The sequence below is a fragment of the Arachis hypogaea genome, chromosome 18 (assembly GCF_003086295.3).
Source record: "Arachis hypogaea cultivar Tifrunner chromosome 18, arahy.Tifrunner.gnm2.J5K5, whole genome shotgun sequence".
Lineage (NCBI taxonomy): Eukaryota > Viridiplantae > Streptophyta > Magnoliopsida > Fabales > Fabaceae > Arachis > Arachis hypogaea.
This window is the reverse complement of record NC_092053.1, coordinates 126,768,187-126,792,134: the sequence shown is the minus strand read 5'-3', so window position 1 is coordinate 126,792,134 and position 23,948 is coordinate 126,768,187. Positions and strand designations below refer to the sequence as shown.

The 23,948-nt window shown below is 35.4% G+C and overlaps 2 protein-coding genes across 2 annotated transcripts; both read left to right on the top strand.

The window, feature by feature from the left end:
* Nucleotides 1–3,649: 3,649 nt before the first annotated feature.
* On the top strand, nucleotides 3,650–6,655 carry LOC112770484 (uncharacterized). The gene is made up of 2 exons (XM_025814836.1): nucleotides 3,650–3,811; nucleotides 5,360–6,655. Exons 1-2 carry the CDS (start codon nucleotides 3,650–3,652, stop codon nucleotides 6,653–6,655), a joined length of 1,458 nt encoding a protein of 485 aa, XP_025670621.1.
* Nucleotides 6,656–17,162: 10,507 nt separating this feature from the next.
* On the top strand, nucleotides 17,163–18,278 carry LOC112772389 (F-box protein AFR). Its single transcript, XM_025817325.2, has one exon. The coding sequence runs from the start codon at nucleotides 17,163–17,165 to the stop codon at nucleotides 18,276–18,278; it is 1,116 nt and encodes a 371-aa protein (XP_025673110.1).
* Nucleotides 18,279–23,948: the final 5,670 nt, after the last annotated feature.

Genomic DNA, 23,948 nt, shown 5'->3' with positions numbered 1-23,948 from the left:
GGCGCGCCATCACCGCTTGGGTCAAATGTATAGTCAGAAAGGATTAAAAGAGGGGAGAAAGATGTTGACAAAGTGAAACTGGGGCCAGAAGTTGGCTATAAACGATTTCTATATATATGCGCGTACGGCCCATATCTCGTTTACAGTGTAAACGAGATGACAATGTGTATATCTCGTTTACACTGTAAACGAGATATGACAGGGGAATTTAAATCGGTAAATTCTCTAAAAATTATTTAATTTGGTAAATATTATATTTATTTTATTTATTAAAATAAAAAATTCGCGTATCCGTAAAAATAAAGAAATAAATAAGTAAATATTCTTTTTATGTTTTATTTCAACTAATAATTATGATATATGTTGTATTATTTTAATTTATTATTTTAAAAAATATGTTTAATGTTATTTTGAAAGTAAACATATTTAAAAGAATAGAAAAAATGAATTTTATTGATATTTTTTAATAAAAATAACTTTTTAAAAATATTTTTGTGTTTTGCGGATATATCTGCTATCCGATCTGATCCGATTCGCAAATGTGCGGATCGGATCGAATCAAATCGCATCCAAACTTAAAAACTACGAATATTGGATTCGATGATTTTAGTGCGGATCGAATCAAAATTTTGGCCATATCCAATCTGATCTGATCCGCGTTCACCCCTAAGCATAATCACATAGTTAAAGTAACTAAAAGCTTAATTTAATATTTAAAAAATTTTAATGTTATAATTTTATTTGTGGAGTAATCTTATCAGATTTTTATAAAATCTGATGATTTTATAATTTAAATTTTATTATAACATTTTATTTTATATATTTAATTTACTCGATTTTATGCAACACATGGATCGGGCATAACTAAGTTATGGTGGTTGTTGGAAAGACATTGCCAAGTTGTTTTTTTTTTTTTTCTTTTTTATAATTCTACAATGAAGAATTGAAGATTGAAGACTCTAAAAGTTCCGCAGTGATAGAAAAGATTTTGCACTGTTCACTTTTCTGCTCCTAACAAAGATAGACGCAGCCAACAAGGAACCATTGCTATATAACTTTAGTAATATGGAGAAAAAATTATATATAAATAAGATTTTTTTCTGAGTATATAGTTAAATAGATTCACAAAAGTTTTATATCTAATGTTTTCATTTTTTTAAAAAAAATTATTACATTAAAATTTTTGTTTTTTACAAAAATAAAATATATAAATCTTTTCGTCACACTTTTAAAGATTAATTTGTCAAAATAAAAATAATATGTCTAATTAAAATGAAAACTTATGTCTTACTTTTATAAAATTTAGGAATCTAAATATAATAAATTTTTTTTAAAGACAAAAATATCTAACACAATTTTTTAAAAACCTATTTGAATATATACTTTTTTTTTTTTAAGAATAGAATTGATCCTAAAATAAAATTTTTTATTAAATTTATAAAAATATATAAATTATACATGATAAATTTTTTTGTATACTTTTTTATTAAAATAATAATTTTTATCTTTTATCAAAATTTACTCATGATTATAATATTATCTAAATGAAATATATAAAATATTAAAATGTATTCATTAATATATTTATTTTGTGTTTTTGTATAGTATAAAATATACACATGTATATAATGTCAATTTATAAGATATGATGAATTTATAAAATTAATAAATAAAAATATGACTTGATAGAATAAAGTTTTTTTTAAGACGCTGGTGTATATATATATATAATATTAATAATTAGTCAGTTAAAAATTTTATTTTTCTATATAAAAAAGAGTTTTATTAGGTAGATATTGTGAAGTGTGAATAACACAAATAACGAGTTGCATCTCAAGTTTACTAAATAAAAAAATCTCACTTCATTTGCATTCGCTACAACCCTAATCTCTTACTTTTTATGGTTTCATTTTTTTTTCTTTTTAGCACAGTCGCTTTACTCTTCCTTTTTTGTCGTGCTATTACCAACGCACCTCATTGCCATCGCCGTTTGAAAAAGCAACGCGTCGTAGCCGCTACAGCTTGCACCTTCTTCTCCCATACATTGGGCTGTCCTTATATTTCTTGTAATCGACATCTCCGCTGCACCTTCTTCTTCCATGCGTCGCATCGTCCCTGCTCTTGACGCCGCTGCTGCACTTTCTTCTCCCATGCGTCACGCTGCCCTCCTGTTCTCCCTACAAGCGACGCTATTGCTCCACGCCTTCTTTTTCTCTCTGTCGTGCTGCGACTGTGCTCCCTGCAAGCAACACCGCCCTTTCCTCTTTTCCCCTGCGTCGCGTCGCGCATACATTCTGGATGAAGAAGCAGGTACTCTTTTCCCCTGCGTTCGCAATGCTGTCAATCATCCTAAAACCCTCCATGTGTTGCACCGTTTGAAGAATTAATGTAGCCATTTGTCCGTCCTGCGGTGATAATGAATATCTTTTTTCATGTTTTTGAATATTTTTTTAAAAATTGATTGGATGTTTGTTTTAGTTTATATGGATGTTACTTTATTTTTAGATGAATATTTTTTTATTTTAGGTTGATGTTTCTTTTTTTTGTGATGAAAGGTGGTGACGTAAGGGAGAAAAAGGCGACGCCCATACTGAAGAGAGAAGGAAAAAAAGATTAAGATAAAAATATCACAAATGATGCTAACAGAAATTAAAATTTGTGCAGAGAGTAAAAATGAAAATAGAATTAAATTAAATTTTAAATATGATTATTAAAAGTTTAATTTTTAAAATTAATTAAATATCTTTTAATTTGTTATTTATATTATTTAATATAAATATTATCTTTTTATATTTTTTCATTAAAAAAATTCTCATTTTAGCTTATTGAGTATCTCAGCACCGTTGTGAACAAAATTTTAATTTTAAATTTTTTATTATTTTTTTTAGTTGAGAAAAAGACTCCTCAGATATTAGTCGTCTTCACTTACTGTGCTGACTTCACAATTAACAAGAGTTTGTGTTCATCCTGAAATTTTCCTCCCAAAAAATATCTTAGTGTGAATTAGATAACCACCAAACCAAATTAGTGTGTTTCATGTTTTTAGATATCGGATAAAAATTAGTGTAATTTTTTAATATTAAAAGTGATGAAGAGTTGTAAAACAAATTGTTACATTAGATTTTTTATTTATAAAAATAATATATAGACTACGTATTATTAATACAATACGTATTTTGTATATTATGTTTGTATAAATAAGTACCTCTACAATATTATAAAATTTCATTTTTTATAATATTAACATAAAGTTTTATTCACTCTTTAATATTAAAATAAAAAATCCAACTAGTGTACATTAGATATTCGAAAACAAAACACGAAAATACAAAAAACTATGTCTATATAGACCGGAAAAAACAAAAAAACAATCGTATAAGATATTGAAATATAAATATAAAAATACAAATTTATATTTAATAAATGAGATATGAGTATAAATATTTTGTTCTAAAATATTAAATTATTGTATTTTATATTTTTTTATAAAACAAAGATAGAAATATAATTTATCTTTTTATTTTTTTTAATATTTCTATCAACTTTATATGTTTATTATTATATTTTTTATTTTTTGTATAAAAAATAAAATAAATTAAATTTTTATAATTTGAGTTTCTGCCGCTCTGTGGCTCCGCCAGTGTGGGTTATGTCCTGTGTGGCAGTGTCACTACTTACTAGCTCCCTGTCACTCTGCGTTTCTGCTTCCCGCGACTCATTGTATCGCTGCGATTCTCCCGTGTGGCTCCGTTCTCCGTCGGTTTCTCCTTGCATCGCCGCCACGCCGCGTCTAGTGGTTCTCACTTCTCAGGTTCTACCTTCTTTTGCGTCACTGCTTATGATTTGTGTCGATCTGCTGCTGTGTTCCTTCCTTTGACACTCAGGCACTCAGCAATTCGGTATCTGATTCTGCGGTTCTACCTTCTTCTTCAACAAACATCAAATTTTTTTTTTTAAATTTCTGGAGTTCTGGTTGACTAGTTCTTTTTTTTATTCTACAATCCTCTTCTCTGTTGCCGCTAGCGCCACACCACTACTGTCTACTGGGTCATCCTCCTGGAGTTTAATTTGCCTCTTGGTACATGATTGGGATACTTAATTTACTTGGTCATTCATTTTTTTGCTCATTTGTTTCATTGTTTAATAAATGAATATTTGATATAGTTGGTTTATTTAGAAATTGTGAATTTGTTCTGATGTAATTGATACTTAGTCCTGGTCATGGAGTTTAGTTTGCCTCTTGGTATAGTAGTAGGGATACTTAATTTACTGGGTCATTCATTTTTTTGCTCATTTGTTTTATTGTTTGATAAATGAATATTTGATATAGTTGATTTATTTAGAAATTGTGAATTTGTTCTGATGTAATTGATACTTTAGTTTCATTAACCACCATTGGCTTTGGTGCCTATACTTGGCATAATTTTACAAATCACAAGTGATGAAGTGCCATACAAATTTAGAAATTTTATTTTATTTAATTATCGTCGCTAACTATGTACTCTAACACAGGCTTCACTGCTTCAGCAAAATAATAAATGATCTTATGATCATATTCATATATGTATGCCTCTCTGGGCTCTGACCCTCTTTGATATCATAATTTGATTTTGTAGAGAATTTCAACCAAGACAAACGTCATTTAAATCATAACTTGATTTTGTGATTGAATTAGTTACTAGCTTGCTGCTGTTGTTATTGGATCAATTTTCTGTTGTTATTGGATCAATTTTTTATTTATATTTCTATGCTGAACTTCTCAATTTGAAAAAAATTGTAAATTAATTTTATTGATTAATTAATTTAGGTTTATAATTTTATTTTTATTAGTAATGGAGAAATATTTCAAAAGAACTTTATTATTGGAGATTGGATCCCAAAACAATTTATCGACCTCTTCTAACAAGAGGAGGTTTTTAGAATTTGAAGTAGAGAGTCTCATAGCAGATCCAGGACAACGACCAAAGATTTCAAGTTATCATCCGAATGACAGAGACAAAGTTAGATGTGCATATTTGCAAAAAGGTCCTTGTCAACCAAGGACTCATGATTTTTCGCAAACTGTTTGTGGTTCTTCTTTTCGAAGATTTAATCCTAGTTGGTTTGATGATTATGGCAATTGGTTAGAGTATAGTATATCAAAAGATGCTGTTTTTGTCTTTGTTGTTATCTTATGAAACCTGAGAATGAAGGTGGCGATGCTTTTGTAACCAATGGCTTTTCAAATTAGAAAAAAAGGAGAGATTACAAACTCATGTTGAGATTCATGATAGTGCTCATAATCAAGCTTGGAGAAAATGTGAAGCACTTATGAAGCCAAAACAACACATTAGTGCTGCTTGAAAAAAAATCTTTGCAGGCTAAAAAGAATTATCAAATTCACTTGACAGCCACAATTGATTGTATTATATTTCTTTTGCGACTAGGATTGGCCTTTCGTGATAATGATGAAACAGATGATTCTGTTAATCAAGAAAATTTTTTGGAACTTCTAAACTTTCTTGCACAATATAATGAAGAGATTGATCATGCTTTTAAAAATGCTCGTGGGAATCTTAAACTAAGAGCTCCCTCAATTCAAAAAGATATTGTAAGAGCGGCTGCAAGTGAAACGACAAAAGCTATTGTAAATGATCTTGGGGATGAATTGTTTGCTGTTTTGGTTGATGAAGCTCGCGATATTTCTATTAAGGAGCAAATGTCGATTTGTTTAAGGTATGTGAATAAAGAAGGGCAAGTTAGGGAGCATTTTCTTGGTCTTGTTCATATTTCTAATACTAATGCTTTATCTTTAAAATTAGCATTGGAGTCATTATTAGAAACATATAATTTAAGTTTATCAAGAGTATGTGGCCAAGGATATGATGGTGCAAGTAATATGCAAGGAGAATTTAATGGTTTGAAAACTTTGATATTGGAAGAAAATTCTTATGCTTTCTATGTACATTGCTTTGCCCACCAACTTCAGTTAGCTTTTGTAACGATTGCAAAAAAACAAGTTGAAATTGCTTTGCTTTTTAATTTGTTAACCAATTTGTGCAATGTTGTTGGAGTTTCGTGTAAACGAAGAGATATGCTTCGTGATAGTCAAATGACTAAGACAATTGAAGCATTACAAAGTCGAGAAATTTCTAGTGGACGTGGTTTGAATCAAGAAATAGCTTTAAAAAGAGCTGGAGATACTAGATGGGGTTCACACTATGGAACTATACTTCGATTAATTTCTTTGTTTCCTTCCATGGTCAATGTTCTTGAATATGTTGAGAAAGATGAAAATAATTCAGAACAAAGAGCTGAAGCATGTCATTTATTGAATGTCATTCAATCTTTTGAATTCATTTTCAACTTGCACTTGATGAAAAACATCTTGGAAGTTACTAATGAATTATCTCAAGCGTTACAAAGGAATGATCAACACATTGTAAATGCTATGGCATTGGTTAAAGTTTCTAAGCAACGGTTGCAAACTATAAGAGATGATGGTTGGCCTCTTTTACTTGATGAAGTCTCATTGTTTTGTGACAAACATAATATTACCATTCAAAAAATGGATGATATATTTATGTCACAAGGAAGATCAAGATGCAAAGCTCAAAAGATCTCAAATTTGCATCATTTTCAGATTGAGATATTCTATCAAGTAGTTGATAGATAACTTCAAGAACTCAACAATCGTTTTACAAAGGTGAATACTAAATTGCTTCTTTGTATAGCTTGTCTGAATCCAAGACACTCATTTATTGCATTTGATAAGGAGAAGTTGATCCAATTAGCTCAATTCTATCCATTAGAATTTTCTTCTACTCAACTCTTGGCACTTAATAGTCAACTTGAGAATTTCATATTAGATCTGCGTTCTGATGATCAATTCTCAAACTTGAATGGGATTGGTGCTCTTTCTCAAAAATTGGTTGAGACTCGAAAAAATATTGTTTATCCATTAGTGTTTCTTCTTTTGAAGTTAGCTTTAGTTTTTCCTGTAGCAACTACATCAGTTGAAAGAACTTTTTCTGCTATGAACATCATAAAGAGTCGGCTTCGCAACCGTATGGGAGATGAATTTTTAAATGATTGTTTAGTGACATATATAGAAAGAGAGATATTTGATTGTATTGACAATGAAAAGATTATTCAATCTTTTCAAAATATGAACCCAGAATAATGGAATTTTAAATTATTTACTATTGTAAATTATTTTATTATTTTAATTTGTTAGTTAAATAATTTGAGGAGTAATCATATTTTATAATACTATAGTATAATTATAAAATTATTATTATACTATATATATTTTGCCCCCACTGGTAAAATTTTCTGGATCCGTCACTGGATATAATAACTAATATTATCTAATATAATAATATCTAATCTAAATATAGTATATTTTATAATCTAAATTGTACTGGATGCCTCCGGTACAGGTTGAGAGATGGATCGAGAACTTGCAGGTCGAGGCGGATGCCAGATTATTTGACTGGAGCAATGGGGGTGGTACCTACAAAGACACTCCGACGCTCAAGTCAGAATGGATCTAAGAGGTAGAAGGTGTGAGGAATGAATGAATACCTGGAGGGACCTGGGTCCTCTATTTATAGGTGATGGTAGCTATCTTATCTTATCTTATTTGGCTAAAATAAGGGAGACGTTTGAATTCGAAAGTTGGTTAGGAGCTCTAGTGGGCCGGTTCTAGGCCTTCTAGAAGGGCGAAGCGGGTCGGACTTGGGTATCCAGGTTCAGAGACCATTCCGGGCGTAGGATCCGTGGGCCAGATCCATAATAGTTGTCTCCGGAGCGAGAGAGTGAGGGTGCTCGGTCTCATCGCTGGAGGAACCTTTTCCTCACCGTTTGTAGTTTGGCAAGGAGATCGTTATTTAGTTTTTCTGGTCGAGGTCGAGGATTTGGGGAGTTCTTGGCCGTTTCATGGTCAGGCGAGGAGCACGTTGTTTGGGCGTCTCATCACATGCCGGGTTTGATGACCGCTCTGAAGAAGGGCTCGGAGATCGGGTCTAGAACAGTTGTCCCCGGAGCATGAGAGTATACTTTTTTGGTCTCAATGCTAAGTCGTTGGGGAGTCCGATTCTCTGTAGTTTGGGAGACTGTGAGGGGCCTGGAAAGGGCATGACATCATCCTGCATCAATTGGTAGGATGTTGGTCAGTCTGGCTTTCCGCAAGTTGGAAGACCGTCAGCTCATTCTTGTTTTGTGTGGCCTTTTTTGGGCCGTTATTGTGAACTTATTTTAGGCCTCTTGGTGGGCCGATTTCAAGACTTTGTTTATTTAGCTTATTTGGATTTCCGTTTTGTTGGCTTTGCGGGTGATCGATTCACGAGTCACTATTTTTGTTATTTGGATATCCATTTTGTTGGCTTCGGGGTGATCGATTCCCGGGTAGCCGTTCACTTATTTGGATATCCGTTTTATTATTTGGATATCCGTTTTGTTGGCCTCGGGGTAATTGATTCTCATGTAGCCATTTACTTATTTGGATATCTGTTTTGTTATTTGGATATCCGTTTTATTGACTTCGAGGTGATTGATTCCCGGGTAGCCATTTACCATTTGGATATCCGTTTTGTTATTTGGGTATCCGTTTTGTTATTTGGATATCCGTTTTATTGGCCTCAGGGTAATCGATTCTCGTGTAGCCATTTACTTATTTGGATATCCGTTTTGTTATTTAGATATCCGTTTTGTTGGCCTCAGGGTAATCGATTCCCGTGTAGCCGTTTACTTATTTGGATATCCATTTTGTTATTTGGATATCCGTTTTGTTGGCCTTGGGGGTAATCGATTCCCGTGTAGCCGTTTATTTATTTGGATATCTGTTTTGTTATTTGGATATCCATTTTATTGGCCTCGGGGTAATCAATTCCCGTGTAGCCGTTTACTTATTTGGATATCCGTTTTGTTATTTGGATATCCGTTTTATTGGCTTCGAGGTGATCGATTCCCGAATAGCCATTTACCTATTTGGATATCCGTTTTGTTATTTGGATATTCGTTTTGTTGGCCTCGGGGTGATCAATTCCCATGTAGCCGTTTACTTATTTGGATATCCGTTTTGTTATTTGGATATCCGTTTTATTGACTTCGAGGTGATCAATTTCCGGGTAGCCGTTCACTTATTTGGATATTCGTTTTATTATTTGGGTATCCGTTTTGTTATTTGAATATCCGTTTTGTTGGCCTCAGGGTAATCGATTTCCGTGTAGCCGTTTACTTATTTGGATATCCGTTTTGTTATTTGGATATCCATTTTGTTATTTGGATATCTGTTTTGTTGGCCTCGGGGTAATCGATTCCCGTGTAGCCGTTTACTTATTTGAATATCTGTTTTGTTATTTGGATATCCGTTTTGTTGGCCTCGGGGTAATCGATTCACGTGTAGCCGTTTACTTATTTGGATATCCATTTTGTTATTTGGATATCCGTTTTGTTGGCCTCAGGGTAATCGATTCCCGTGTAGCTATTTACTTATTTGGATATCCGTTTTGTTATTTGGATATAGTTTTGTTGGCCTCGGGCAATCGATTCCCGTGTAGCCGTTTACTTATTTGGATATCTGTTTTATTAGCTTCGAGGTGATCGATTTTCGGGTAGCCGTTTACTTATTTGGATATCCTTTTTATTATTTGGATATTCGTTTTGTTGGCCTCGGGGTGATCGATCCTCGGGGGTAGCCGCATTTGGTTCGTGCCGTCGGACGGGGCAATGCTTTTGAAAAAATGAATTTCATTTGTGGTTTGGGCCCCGTTAAAACCTCTCGATAGGAAATAGTGCCCGGTAAAAAAATATACAATTAAACAACTTAAGCAATAAATGCAAGTGAAAAAGGCAAAATATAAAGGGTAAAGAGATAGTCTTAAACAACCTCGATCTTGTTGTTTTGGAAGGATGTTTCTACATATAGTAGCGTCGTAAGTTGGTGGAATTTCAGGATCTTGGGAGCTTGGTCCCATCTAGTCTTTCGAGCATGTAGGCTCCTTTTTCGATTGCCGTCTTGATTTGGTAGGGATCCTCCCAGTTGGGTGTGAGCTTCCCTTCTCCGGGAGTGGGTGGACCGATGTCGTTTTGTCGTAAGACAAGGTCTCCTGGTCCAAAGTCTCGTCGTACCGTGCTGTCATTGTACCTTAGGCTTATTCTCTATTTTAGGGCTAGCTCTCGTAGGTGTGCTATGCTCCTGACCTTGTCTACAAGGTCCCACTCTGCTTCTTTGTCATTTTCTCCCATGGTTCTGCGTGGACTTTGGTCTTGGCGTGCATCGAGGTCGGCGAGGAAGATGCCTGCCAGGTCTCAGGATCTCTTGCGGAAGGCCGAGTTGGTGTTCTCACACTATACTGCGACTTCTCGGTCCCCGTGTATTGTTTCAATAGTGCCATTATCGGCCTGAGACTTCATGATTAGGATCTTGGTGAAGATGACGGCGGATAGGTTGTTGATCATCTTTTTTTCGAGGATGATGTTGTAGGCAGTGGAGTCCTTGAGGACCATGACGTTAGCGATTTTTACCAGTAAAGAGATTCATAGAAACGGTTGCGTTGTAGATATAGTCTCTAAACTGACAAAAATCCCTTCGTACAAACGTTTTGGGTGTCACAAGTAACAAACCTCTTTAGAAATTGTTAACCGAGTATTCAAACCTCGGGTCGTCTTCTCAAGGAACTGCGATGAAGTATGTTCTTATTATTGGCTATAAAGGTTGTAATCGGGGTTTAGAAGGTGAGAAGCAAGTAATTTAAATGACAGGTAAAGTAAATGGCAATTAAAATAAATAAATACTGTAAAGCAGACTTTTGGTAAGGTAAAAGAAGTTGGAGGTCCAACATAGTTATCTCTCTCAATTATAATGAAAGTTGAATCTAAACTCCACTTGGTCAACCTTTACTAAGACAAAGGAAAGTCAAGGGACTAATTAATCTGGCCTTTGAATCCTATTTATTTCCTAAGAAAAGGTTGGGATTATTTAAGTTCAGCTTAGTTAGCAAGATAACGATTATCAATTATATTGAGTTTAATAACTGTTGAGTTACTAAATTCTTAACCAGAACCAAAAGGAGAAAAAGTAAAATTGCTGAAGTAATAAGAATATCCTTAGATGGGAAGCAATGGTAACTTAAATAAAAAAGAACAATCATAAACTGAAAATACCTCAATTATCATTAATTCAAATAACAATCTGTGACATGGAATAATTCATAAATCAAATTATAATAATCAATTCAAATGTTGGAATAAATAAATAAAAGTAAAACTAAAATAAAAGAACATTAAACCTGGGATCCAGAGTTACTCTTAAAACAAGAAGAAATCCTAAATCCTAAAAGAGAGAGAGAGAAGATCTCCCTCTCAACTAAATCTAAATCATTGAAAGGTAAAATATGTGAGCTCTCTTTGAATGGGTGCATTCCCACACTTTATAACCTCTGGTCTAAGCTGTTTGTACTTGGATCTGGGCCGAAAAGGGCTTCAGAATTCGCTGGGGGCGCATTCTGTAAATTCTGATACGTGGCCCCTGTCACACGTCCGCGTGGGTCACGCGGTCGCGTCATTTGGAGCTTTTCCTTGCCACGCGGTCGCGTCAGTCATGCGGCCGCGTCGCTGCTGAATCGCGCTTGGCACGCGATCGCGTCGTCCATGCGATCGTGTGGATACCAGTTTCCTTAAAGCTCCGTTTTGCTTCCTCCTTCCATTTTAGTATGTTTCCTTTTCCATCCTTTAAGTCATTCTGCCTTAGAAAATCTGAAACTACTCAACACACTAATCACGGCATCGAATGGAAATAAAGGTAATTAAATTAATTAATTTTAAAGCTTAGGAAACATGTTTTTCACAATATGACATAATAAGGAAGGGAGAGTAAAACCATGCAATTAATGTGAATAAGCAGGTGAAGGATTGTATAAATCACTCAAATTAAGCACAAAAGAACTCATGAAATATGGGTTTATCAGACCACAAACTCAGAGAGGATGGTCTTCCTCTGGCTTCTAGTTCCGATGGTTAGTGGTAACACTATGGAATCATCCGGTTTGAGAAACTTATCTCCAAGTCTGGTAACCCGGTTGTGGTGGATTTGCAGATTTTCGTTTCAGAGACCCAGCTTGTCGAAGGCTACTCTAAAGAGGATGTTGGAATCAGCTCTGGTGTCGACCAGTATTCTTTTCATAAGTCTGGTTCCAACTTTTGCCGAGATGACGAATGGGGCGTCTTTTGCCGAAGTGCCATGTTGGCAGTCATCGGGAAAAAATGTGATTGCTGCTAGAACCGAGGAGATTGGTGCTTGATTTTTTACGGCTAGGACTTTGAGATCCTTTTTTATTGCTGATTTTGACTTTTTCAGCGCATCCTTTCCAATGATGACATTTACGATTATGGTGGGTCGATTTCCGGACTTTCTTGGGATGCCTATCGTATCGTCTTCGAGTTGCGTCCTTTACGTTCTTGTGATCTTTCTCTTTCAGTTCTCCGAGGTTCTCGAATGATTTTAACAAACTCGAGGAGTTTGCCATTCGAATGTCTTATTCGATGGCATCTTTTAGGTCGAAGCAATCTTGGATTTTATGCACATATCATCAGTGGTAGTTGCAGCTTGTTGCCACCTGTCCATTACTTTAGCTGTCGCGTTTTCATAAGGATGCCTCGTTCTGCTATTTGGTGGCAGATGTCAGTGATGGGCGCGGGTAGAGGGTGTAGTTCGAAAACTTTCCAACCCTGGGTGGTCGGTTGGCGTTCACGGGTTTGAGGTGCTCTTTTGGTGTATCTCTTGGTGGTGGGTTACTACGAGGTGTCGTGTTACCGTGCTGCCATTTGTTGGCGGCCACGACTTGACTTACCTCTTCGTCGTTTATGTATTCCCTTGTGATGCTTTAAATTTCGTGCGTGGTCCAACCTGGTTTGGTGGTGAGGTGTTTCTGGAAGTCTTCATTTATGAGGCCGTTGGTTAAACAGAGACTGACGACCGAGTCCGTGAGTTTGTCGGCCGTTAGGCACTCATCGTTAAACCTATCGAGGTATTTTCTTATGGATTCATCTTCTGTTTGGGTGATTCCGAGCAACATGATGGGGTGTTTTGCTTTGGTGATCCTGGTGGTGTACTGGGCCATGAATTTTCTGGAGATGTCATGAAAGCTGGCTATGGAGCCGTTTGGAAGGGTGTTGAACCATTTGATTGCGGCGCCGGCTAAGGTTATCGAGAAGGCCTTACACCGCACCTTGTCGGCGGCTCCTTCCAGGTTCATCCTGGCCTCGAAGGCCGTTAGGTGTTCTTGGAGATCTTTGGTCCTGTCGTATTTCATGTCAGTGGGCTTGTTGAAGTCCTTCGGGAGTTTGGCTCTCAAGGATTTTTCTATGAACGGGATGGCTTCCATTATCACGTGCATGTTTCCTGCTCGTTTGGCCTCCCGATGGTGTCGTTGGTCGTCTTCTCCGCGTCGGTGTTTTGGGTCTAGGAAAACGCTGCGGTCGTGCCGTTTGCTGTGTCGTTGCTCAGGCGGCCTGGTGTTCCTGGTATTGCGGTGAGATCAGGTCCTGGAGGTCACTTGGCTTGCGTGCTCTGGGTGGTACCATTCTTTGGGTGTAACTCGACCTTTGAGGTTTTGCACCCTGAGGCACAGCTCTTGGATTATCTGGATCGCCTTCTCTCCCAGGCCGTCGGGTGGCTGGGCTTCAGTGGGAGGACGGTTGTCTTCTCTTGGTTATTGCTAGGCTGGGGTTGGATGGCGATGTGCCGCACTTGTTATCCTCCTGTGGGTGGGAGGAGTGTTATCTTGGAGTTCTGGAGTTGGGCTTCGTGGGTTTGAGTTGGGGTGTTGGCTGGAGAATTGCTCCTCAAGGTTCTCCGTCATGCCGCCACGATTTGGCAGTCCCCCGCATCTATGCAAGAACCTTGAGAAATTTTTTGATGGCACAGGTTTGGAACCTGGTGTATGAAGGAGGTGACCTCATGGGTTTGGAGGGAAAGCTTGAAGAGTTCAAAAGAAGAAGCAACCACGGTGGACATAGAGCCGAAGTAGAGGGAGAAGATGGGGCCATGGCGCTTGGAGAGACGGATGAGGGAGTGGTGAATGAGAGGGTCCAAGAGGTGGAGGTGTGCCACTAAAAGTCAGAGGATTTAGAATTTCACCGTTGGAGAAGGGCGAACGTGCATAAAGAGTGTTATCACTAAGAAGGTAATTGCAAGTAACATTGTTCCTTTGGGATTTCGCCGCTGGAATAGGGCGAATGTGTGTTATCACTGCAAATGTGATGCAAGTTAAAGAAACATTATTCCTTTTTGCTCTCAGTTACAAGCAAGAAATCAACTGAGTGAATTTGAGGATTGCTCTTCTGGGTTATCCGTCATGCCGCCACGACGTTGCAAATTCCCCACAGACGGCGTCAATGTACTGGATGCCTCCAGTACGGGTTGAGAGATGGATCTGGAACTTGCAGGTCGAGGCGGATGCCAGATTATCTGACTGGAGCAATGGGAGGTGGTACCTGCAAAGACACTCCGACGCTCAAGTCAGAATGGATCTAAGAAGTAGAAGGTGTGAGGAATGAATGAATACCTGGAGGGATCTGGGTCCTCTATTTATAGGTGATGGTAGCTATCTTATCTTATCTTATTTGGTTAAAATAAGGGAGACGTTTGAATTCGAAAGTTGGTTAAGAACTCTAGTGGGCCAGTTCCAGGCCTGAAGGACAAAACGGGTCGGATCCGGGTAACTGGGTTTAGGGACCATTCCGGACGTAGGATCCGTGGGCCGATCCGTAACATAAATACACTTTCTATATACTATTATCTAATTGAATATTATCTAAAAGTTTATTTTTATACTTAAATATCATAAAAATATAAAAAGAAATTAAAAAAAAAAACTGTTTGCTTTATGCCGTGATGAAAAATAAGAGAAAAAAAAAAGTAAAAAATTTGATAGACAAAAGGCGAATGAACGAAAGTGGAAGAACTGGAACATAAAGACGAACTATAAACAAAGTGGCCAGTTCAGCGAGTATAAAAGCAAATTGAGACGAGAAGGCCAATTCGCCTAATTAAGAGGCGATTTGTAATGAAGGACAAAAATAAAAATTTTATTTTAATATTTTTTTTTTGTTTTTAAAAATAATATATATATATATATATATATATATATATATATATATATATATATTTTAAGAAAAAATTCTAACGCAATATATAAGGAAAAGCTATTTAAGGACAATACACAAGTGTGGTGTCTAATTATAAATATTGTTTAATTATAAGTATTACCTACAAAGTTCATGATACTTATTTAGAGGAGTAGATCTTTTTTAATAAAAAATTAAATGCTATCAAATGTTTAATCTCATTTTTTATTATTATTTTTTATTTATTTTTTATCTCATTTATAAAATTAAAGATAAGAGATCACACAGTATTCTCTCAAGTGTTAAAAAAATGAAAATGATCCATTTCCCCTTTCTAAATATGGTAGTAGTAAGCCTTAGCAGGAAGTAAAAACAAAGCAAGGTTACCATGTTCATAATAGGGTTGTCGGGTGTGATATAAAACTTCACTTTCGTCTTTATTATATTGATGATGGTGAACAAACCCACGCCGCAGACCATATGCTACATATTAAATTCAAGGTGGGAGTGCCACATTTTTGGTGCAAATTGGGTAGAGAGAACTATACATTCTTACCCCTTGGCCCTTGTGATTTATCAATTGTCACTTCCAATTTGAACCAAGAGAAAAAAAACAAATTATTGACAAAATGTGCGTGAATGATAACGGCAGATGTGGCCATAAGCTAGTCACATTTCAAAAATAAAGTAGACCCACTTGTGTCACAATCAACCAATTCAAAAAACAAAATATATCATATACCTGAAAGTATAAAATATTTTATACCATCATTTAATTATATTTATTTTTTATAATTATTTATACAGTAAACATAAAAAATATTTTTTTTTATCAAAAATAGAAAAATTTAAATTCATAATCTCTTAGGTGAGTATAGAGAGATTGTCATTTGAATTATAATTTATTGACAAATAATTACTTTTATTAATATGATATTATGTAATTTAATGCCTATATAAAATATTTTATACTTTGTATCAAAATTAAATACATTATCTAAATTTTGAGTTTTATTTTGATACTTAAGAAATATAAATCCTTTTTACTAACACAATTATTATATCTACAAATTACTTTAATATGTGTGGTGGAGAATTGTTGCCTGTTTCATTAATTAAAATTTAGAAGATTTAAAATGAATCTTAAATAATTAATTAGATTGAAATTCTCGAATCTTGATATTTTTGTAAAAGAAAAAAGAATAACATAATAAATATTTTTATTTTTAAAGTATAATATAAGAATTTAATTTTGATGTACTGTCACTGTACGTACATCTAATTATGCAATATCACATTAATAAAAATAATTATATTTTATATTGACCATATAAATAATCATCTAAAAAATCGAATGTTATTACACAATTATATAAAATACTTTATTTATACTATTAATACATCAAAATTAAACAAATAATATAAAAAAGCAAATAAGTAAGAATAAAGATAAGAAAAAAACTTTAATATTAATTTTCTTTTTAATGGAAAACACATTAAATATGATCTGAACCCTCCTTAAGACCTTAAACTGATGAACATAATGAGTTGGACACAATATTTTATAGAAAGTAAAAAATCTCTTAAAAAACCAGGTAGATACATAAAAAAGAATAAAGTAGTAACGGTGGATCAAAAAAGTCCATCTGGGTAGACAATGATTGCTACTTTTGTGTTGGCGATCAGCACAAACAAAAAACAAAAACAAAAACGCACACACCCCATTCCCCGTGTTCTGTATATCCATCCCCCCCAACTTGTTGTGTACACACACTGTCTAGTTTATGTCCTTTATTACTCTCTTCTGTAACTCCCCTTTCTCATCCATCTACCCCCACACCACCACACATTTGTATTATAAAAAAGAAAACTTTCTTCTCTCAATTTCCTCATTCCCGCTGTAAACCTTTTTCTTTTCTTCTTTTTATTTATTACTAATCCCAATGCTTCTAATTATTCTTATTCTCTGACCCACCCCTCCCGAATATTTCGCCTTTTCATCTTTAAAGCACTCACCACAACCATTTCTTTCTCTCTCTCTCTCTCTCTCAATGGCAGTACTCGAAACCACGAACACCAAGATCAAAAGCAAGAACAAGAACAAGAACAATATCATAGAGGAGCCACTGATTCCGGGACTACCTAACGAAATTGCAGAGCTATGTCTTCTTCATCTTCCGTACCCATACCAATCACTAGCACGAGCTGTTTCATCTTCATGGAACAGAGCCATAACTAACCCTTCGTTTCAACAATGCAAGAAAACACTCTCTCGCCCTTACCTCTTCCTCTTCTCGTTCCACAAACTAACCAGAAAGTTCTATTGCCACCTCCTCGACCACCGTACGCGTTCTTCTACCGCCGCTGCTAGATGGTTCACGCTTCCGCTGCCGCCGTCGCCGATCACGTGCTATGGTAAACTACTAACCATAGCCGGAACAATGCGTTTTGGAACTCTTATCTTTAGCACCGCGATGAGCCAGTGGTCGTCGGCGTCGGCGTTGGCGTCAGCTGCGGCGGGGACATTCTTTACGGAGGAGGGGGAAAACGGAAAAATCGTGGCGGTTCATGGAGGCGCGAGCCTGGGCGCGAAAATCTACGATGCGGAGAGTGACACGTGGCGGAACGGGGCGAGAGTGGAGGTTGAGAATGAGGTTGCGTCTTTTGAGGCAGTGGAAAACGAAGGGAAGGTGTTCGTTACGGAAGGGTGGAGGTGGCCGTTTACGGTGATCCCGAGGGGTTGGGTGTACGATACGCGAAGTGACACGTGGCAAGGAATGGGGATAGGGATGAGGGAAGGGTGGAGCGGGGTGGCGGTTGCGGTGGCGGGGAGGGTTTTTAGGATCCCGGAGTACGGGGATGGGGATGTGAAGGTTTACGAGGAGAGGAGCGACACGTGGCGGCTGGTGAGAGGGCGGTTTCCGAGGGAGAAGGTGAAAAGGCCGTTGAAGGCGAAGGGATTGGATGGGAAGATGTACGTGGCGGGGTGTGGGTTGAACGTGGCGATTGGGAGCGTGGTTTCATTGTGTGGAGAAGGAGGGAAACGACAACGACAGGAAGAGGGACGAAACGACAGTGTTTGTATAGAGTTGAAGTGGGAGGTTGTGGAAGCACCTGGGGGATTTCGTGAATTGGAGGCGTGTCATTGCCAGGTTCTGTATGCTTAGTGTAGTGGCCAGGGTGGGAGATGTTTTTGTTGCTTTTGTTAAGTTCTTTGTATCTAATTCCATTTTTTTCTGGTATTCTCTAATTTAACATACTAAAAATTAATCTAATATATAGATTTAAGTTTTATTTAAACTTCTATACTAATGAGTTGTTACATATATAAAATAATATTTAAATTTTTAATATTATTTAAACAAATTAGTGAATTAATCATTAAACTAATTTAACTTAATTTTCTAATTCCACATATTTAACTACTTATAATACTACTATATTTCATAATTTGGGTTCCTACAAGACATTAAATATTAATCATTTAAAGGTTTAATCGATGTTTAATTGATAAAATAATATATTTAAATCGATTAATTGTTTTAAAAATAGATCTGGTTTGATTGATTTATTTATTTTTGATTGATTTTTCTTATTTTCAATAATATACTTAAATTTAAGCTGAATTAATATGATGGTTAATTTTCAATTAATTTGATTATACTAGTGGCTTCTTTTCAATTTTCATAACTATGGACATAGGTAATTAGGTATAGAAGAAAAATAAGAATAAAATTTATAAATATTTAATTTACAATTTGACATTATATTTTTTAATTTAATTTTATTTTATTTAATATTTTTGTAAAATTATAGAAAAACTAAAAAATTTGGTAAATATTTTATCTTGTCCCTATTTTTTTTTTTTTCGACGTGCATCTTAATCATCCTAAAATTTAGGGTTGCACACGAATCGGATTAAATCGGATATAGCCTATAATTCTATCCAATTTCCATTGTACTCATCGGATCAGATTAGATACGATATCCGCAGATTTTCAAGTTGGATCCGATCCGCATATTTGCTGATCGGATCAGATTGGATCGGATATCAGGTATATCCGTATAATTAAAAAAAAACTATTTTAAGGCACTGCTTAGCTGTTTTTACAAAAAAAGTCAAGAAAATCCTTTTTTATTTGTTTAAACCTATTTACTGCTAAAATACTATCAGTAAAAGTTCTCTTGAATAACAAAAAAAAATTAATAATAACACAAGATCTAAGTTTAATTATTCTAAGTTGAAGTAGAACATAAAAAATTAAAAACAAGATATCATAAACTATGACGTGCGGATATGCGGATCGGATTTGCGGATATCACTGCCAAATCCGCAATCCGATCCTACCATAGTGCGGATCTGATTTGATCTGATCCGATGGCTCTGCGGAACGGATAATATCCGCAAAATTCGGATCGGTTGCAGATAATTACCGCGGATATTATCCGATCCATGTGTAGCCCTACTAAAATCTCAACCAGCCCCGTCATCCATCTATAAAATTGAACAAATTATTCCATGTTTTTCAGTTAATAAACGGTGACCTATCTAACGTATATGTTTCATGTCACAGTGTTAGATGTCAATACCAATTTATTAAAAGGGTAAAATATATTTTTTGTCCCTGAAATTTGCTAAAAGTTTTAAAAATATCTCTAAGTTTTGATTTGTTAATTTTGTCCCTCAAGTTTTCAATTTGCATTAATTTTACTTTTATTACTAATTTTTTGATAATTAATATTTTTCTTTCCAAATATACCCCTTCCTTATACTTATCATCATCATCATCATCACAACCCTCTGTCTCTCTTTCTTTTTCTCTTTTCATCTTCACCGTCCTCTCCACCACCATCATCATTATTGAGCAACCACTGTCAACCTCCTCCTTCATCGTCGCCGGCCAAACTCCTCATTCTCCTTCTTTCTCCTTTTTTCTCCGACTCTCCATCTCCATCACCACTATCTCCGTTGAGCCCCAATCTTCGATGACCACCACCCTTTTTCTTCTTCTTCACGCAAACCCAGACACAACGAAGCCATCGCTCTTCCTCCTTCTCTGTTAGCAAACAGAGAATGAGATGTGGGATAGGTTCTATGGAACCGATTTTTGGAGGAGCTCTTCTCGCAGGGATCCCTCTAGCAATGCTCTTACCACTTTTCACCCTCAATATATTCATTGAAATTTCAAAAAGCATGCATTTTTGCCCAATAATGAAGTTTTAAAAAAAATCATACTTTTTGATGATGCAGGTGTTTAATGATGTGGTCTTTTCTCTCATCCTCCTCTTTTTTTAATTTTTTAATTTTTTTTTGGGAGAGGGGAGAAGGTTGGAGTATGATCATGGTCATGATGATAAATTTGTTTGTTTTGGATGTTGGCATTTTGAGAAATGAGAAGAAATGTGTTGAAATGGATCATGTTTGGTTCTTTGTGATTTATTTTTTGTGTTATTAATTTTCCAATGAGGTATAATACGAGTAATATTGAAAGAAAGAAACTTTATTGTTGGGGGTCAGGGTTTCAGGTTGGTGTGGCAGCAAAAGGATTTTGCTTTGCTTTGTGTGAAATCTGGAACAAAAAAAAAAGTATTGATCTAACTAGTACTAATAATTAATGAGGCTGGGTTTGCTAACAGAGAAGGAGGAAGAGTGATGACTTCGTTGTTGCTGGGTTTGTGCGAAGAAGAAGAAGAAAAAGGATGATGGGGATGGAAATGGAGAGTCGGAAAAGAAAGGAGAAAGAAGGAGAATGAGGGATTTGGCCGGTGACGATGAAGGAGGAGGTTGACAGTGGTTACTCAATAATGATGATGGTGGTGGAGATGAGGGTGAGGATGAAAAAAGAGAAAGAAAGAGAGACAGAAGGTTGTGATGATGATGATGATAGGTATAAGGGAGGGGTATATTTGAAAAGAAAAATATTAATTATCAAAAAATTAGTAATAAGGGTAAAATTGATGCAAATCGAAAACTTGAGGGACAAAATTGAAACAAATCAAAACTTAGGGATATTTTTGAAACTTTTAGCAAATTTTAGGGATAAAAAGTATACTTTACCCTTATTAAAAAGACTAAAAACCTCCTTATATATATAAAAAAAACTCTCCTATTCTTATCACCATCATCATCAAGCTTCACCTTCACGACCATCACTGCGGTTAGGGGTGGCAAGCGGGGAAGCCCGCCCCGCCCCGCCAAACCCTCTTCCTTTGACGGGGTGGCCCTCCCCGCCCCCCCGCCTAATGAGGTGTTCCTGAAATCTCACCCCACCTCGCCTAACAGTGGACTGGCGGGCCAAACCTGCCAAATCTTCTTTTTATTTATTTATTTTTACTATAATATTAAATAATATAAATTACAAAAAAAAATTAAATAATACATATAATTTTACAACTATTTTAATAAATTTATAATTTTTAAAGACATAAAAAAATTATAATTTCTAAATCAACGAACATTAAAGTCTTTATAATTATAAATATGTAATAAACAAAATCATAAACCAAGTTTTTTAAAACAAAATAATAAAACTAACATTGTCCAAAGTAAAATAAATATTGTCCAAAATATATAATTAAACATTTACACGTTTAGAACATAATCAATCAAACGTAAAACATAATCCAAAACATTAAATTAGAACATCTTAAAAAAAAAAACCTAAGCTCAGTGGAAAAGCCCGTCCCACCCCGCCAAAACTCACAGTTTAAGCGATGCGGGTTAGGCGGGATTTTGATGTGTGACGGTCTCAATTTTCTAGTCCGGTCTACCTTTTTGGCGGGTTACGCGGGCCGACCCGGTGGGTTTAGACCCGTTTGCCACCCCTAACAGCGGTACCACCATCGCCGAACCAACCTCTCTTTTTTTCTTCCTCTTCCTCCTTTTCTTTTTTCCTTCCTCCATCGCGTCATCTTCAGAACCACCATCTTCTCCTTCTATTTCGCCACCACCACTGTGATTCCCTCTTTCTAATCTTTTTCTCATTCAATAGGTTATCTCAAATCTTTTCCGTGACACCAAAATTCTCATCGTCCTCACCGTCCTTCACGTTGCTACTGCTAATAATTGCTCGTTTCCTGAAATTGTTTCTGTTCACCAATTTCATCTCTCCCTCCCTCACTTAACAGAGACATAATTCCAGTTTTCACACCTTGAACCATCAGACAAATTACCATAACTCTAACTATTTTCCTATTATATTTGTTCTCACCTTTTGAGCTATTAACTCCAAAAATTCAAAACTATTTATATGCAGAAACACATTATTAAAATCAACTAAAAGAACTAATTAAAGAAAATAGAAAAAGAATAAATCAAAAACAGGATAATTGAGGAGAAGCATATTCAAAAGTACGGGCAGAGCAGCCGAGCAAGACAACTAGCAGCGGCGAAAAAAGAAAGAGACGCAGGCGACGAACAATGCAGTCACGGACAAAGGAACCAGAGGCAGAAGCAAACTCAAAAGCACGAGTTCGGACGTAGGAGGCGATCCAGTTCTCTCTTTTTTTGTCTCTCTTGGAGACTAGTGTAACTGTGTGAGTTTGAGAACGGAGATGTTAGAATTGAACGCATTAGGAGGAGATATAGAGAACAGAGCAATAATTGCCGGAGGCACGAGTTGGAAAATAAAGAAAGGAAAGGAAGGGGAGAAGAGGAAGGTAGCAGCAGTAAGAGCTGAGGGAAATTAGGCCTACACGACGACATTTCAGTTTTTGCAAGAGAGTTTTTAGTCTTTTAACAAATTGGTATTGATATCTGGCACTGTGACATGATACATTAGACTTTATCGAACACGTTAGATGAATCACCGTTTATCAATTAAAATAGAAATTAATTTGTACAATTTTATAGATAAATAAAAACCTTATTGATATTTCAGAATAATCAAGATGTGCTTTGTCTATTGAAAAAAAAAAAAGGATGGGATAGAATATTTATCCAAAAGAATTAGATTTAACTCATAAACGGATATCGTATGATTATATTAAATATCTTAAAAAGATACCGTATAAATTGAAAGGAAATGACAATACCCTCTTATTTTTATTGAGAGTGATAAACACTGAACTAAGGCTTGCGTGCGGTTTCAGTCTGGCTTGAATTAGAATATTCTTTGTGATTTTGGTCTGGGACTTAGAATGTTGTTTTCCTTTTGGTCTTAAGGATGTTCAAAAACTAGTTTTTTGCGAACTAAACTTTTGGGTTGGGCCGAATCAACACTAATTATAGGATAAGTGTATTATTAATTATTTAGAGTCCATGATGGTTTTAAGCTTATTGAGAGAATAGTGTTGCCAATGAGCTTCACCTTACATGACATATTTCTCTCTCTTTATCTCAAAGGTCTAGAATTTAAATCCTAGAAATTGTAATTAAGAAAAAATATAGTAAAAAGTGTGAAGAGTGTATGAATGTGTTGTGTACTTAAAATTGAGGGTTGTACAATTTATTAAGTAGTGCTCGCTGACTTCCATGCATAACTTTTTGATTCACCGCTTCCTTCATTTCCTTGCACACAAGATTAGTAAAGTGACAGAATATATTTGCGCAAAGAATTATTTAAAACCCATTAGTCTAATAATACTCAAGTGAATGAACGGATTTACATTTAGCCATTTAGGTGAAAATACCTCATAAATAACGAAAATCAGTTATTAAATTAACTATTATATATTTGTGAATATTTATACATATTATTTTATATTTTTTTCAACAAAATAATTAATCCATATAATATAGTTAAAATTTACGACGACCTTATGTATACTACCAAAATCATTCACCAGTTAAAATTTAAGAGAAAAACTATTGTATCTCTATTATAGCGTCTAATAAA

Bases quoted from the DNA above. Each gene is read 5' to 3' on its own strand.
- LOC112770484 (XM_025814836.1), top strand. From the start codon at position 3,650: ATGTCCTGTGTGGCAGTGTCACTACTTACTAGCTCCCTGTCACTCTGC. The intron at 3,812-5,359 runs GTTCTACCTTCT...AAATCTTTGCAG, and splicing joins TAGTGGTTCTCACTTCTCAG to GCTAAAAAGAATTATCAAAT.
- LOC112772389 (XM_025817325.2), top strand. From the start codon at position 17,163: ATGGCAGTACTCGAAACCACGAACACCAAGATCAAAAGCAAGAACAAG.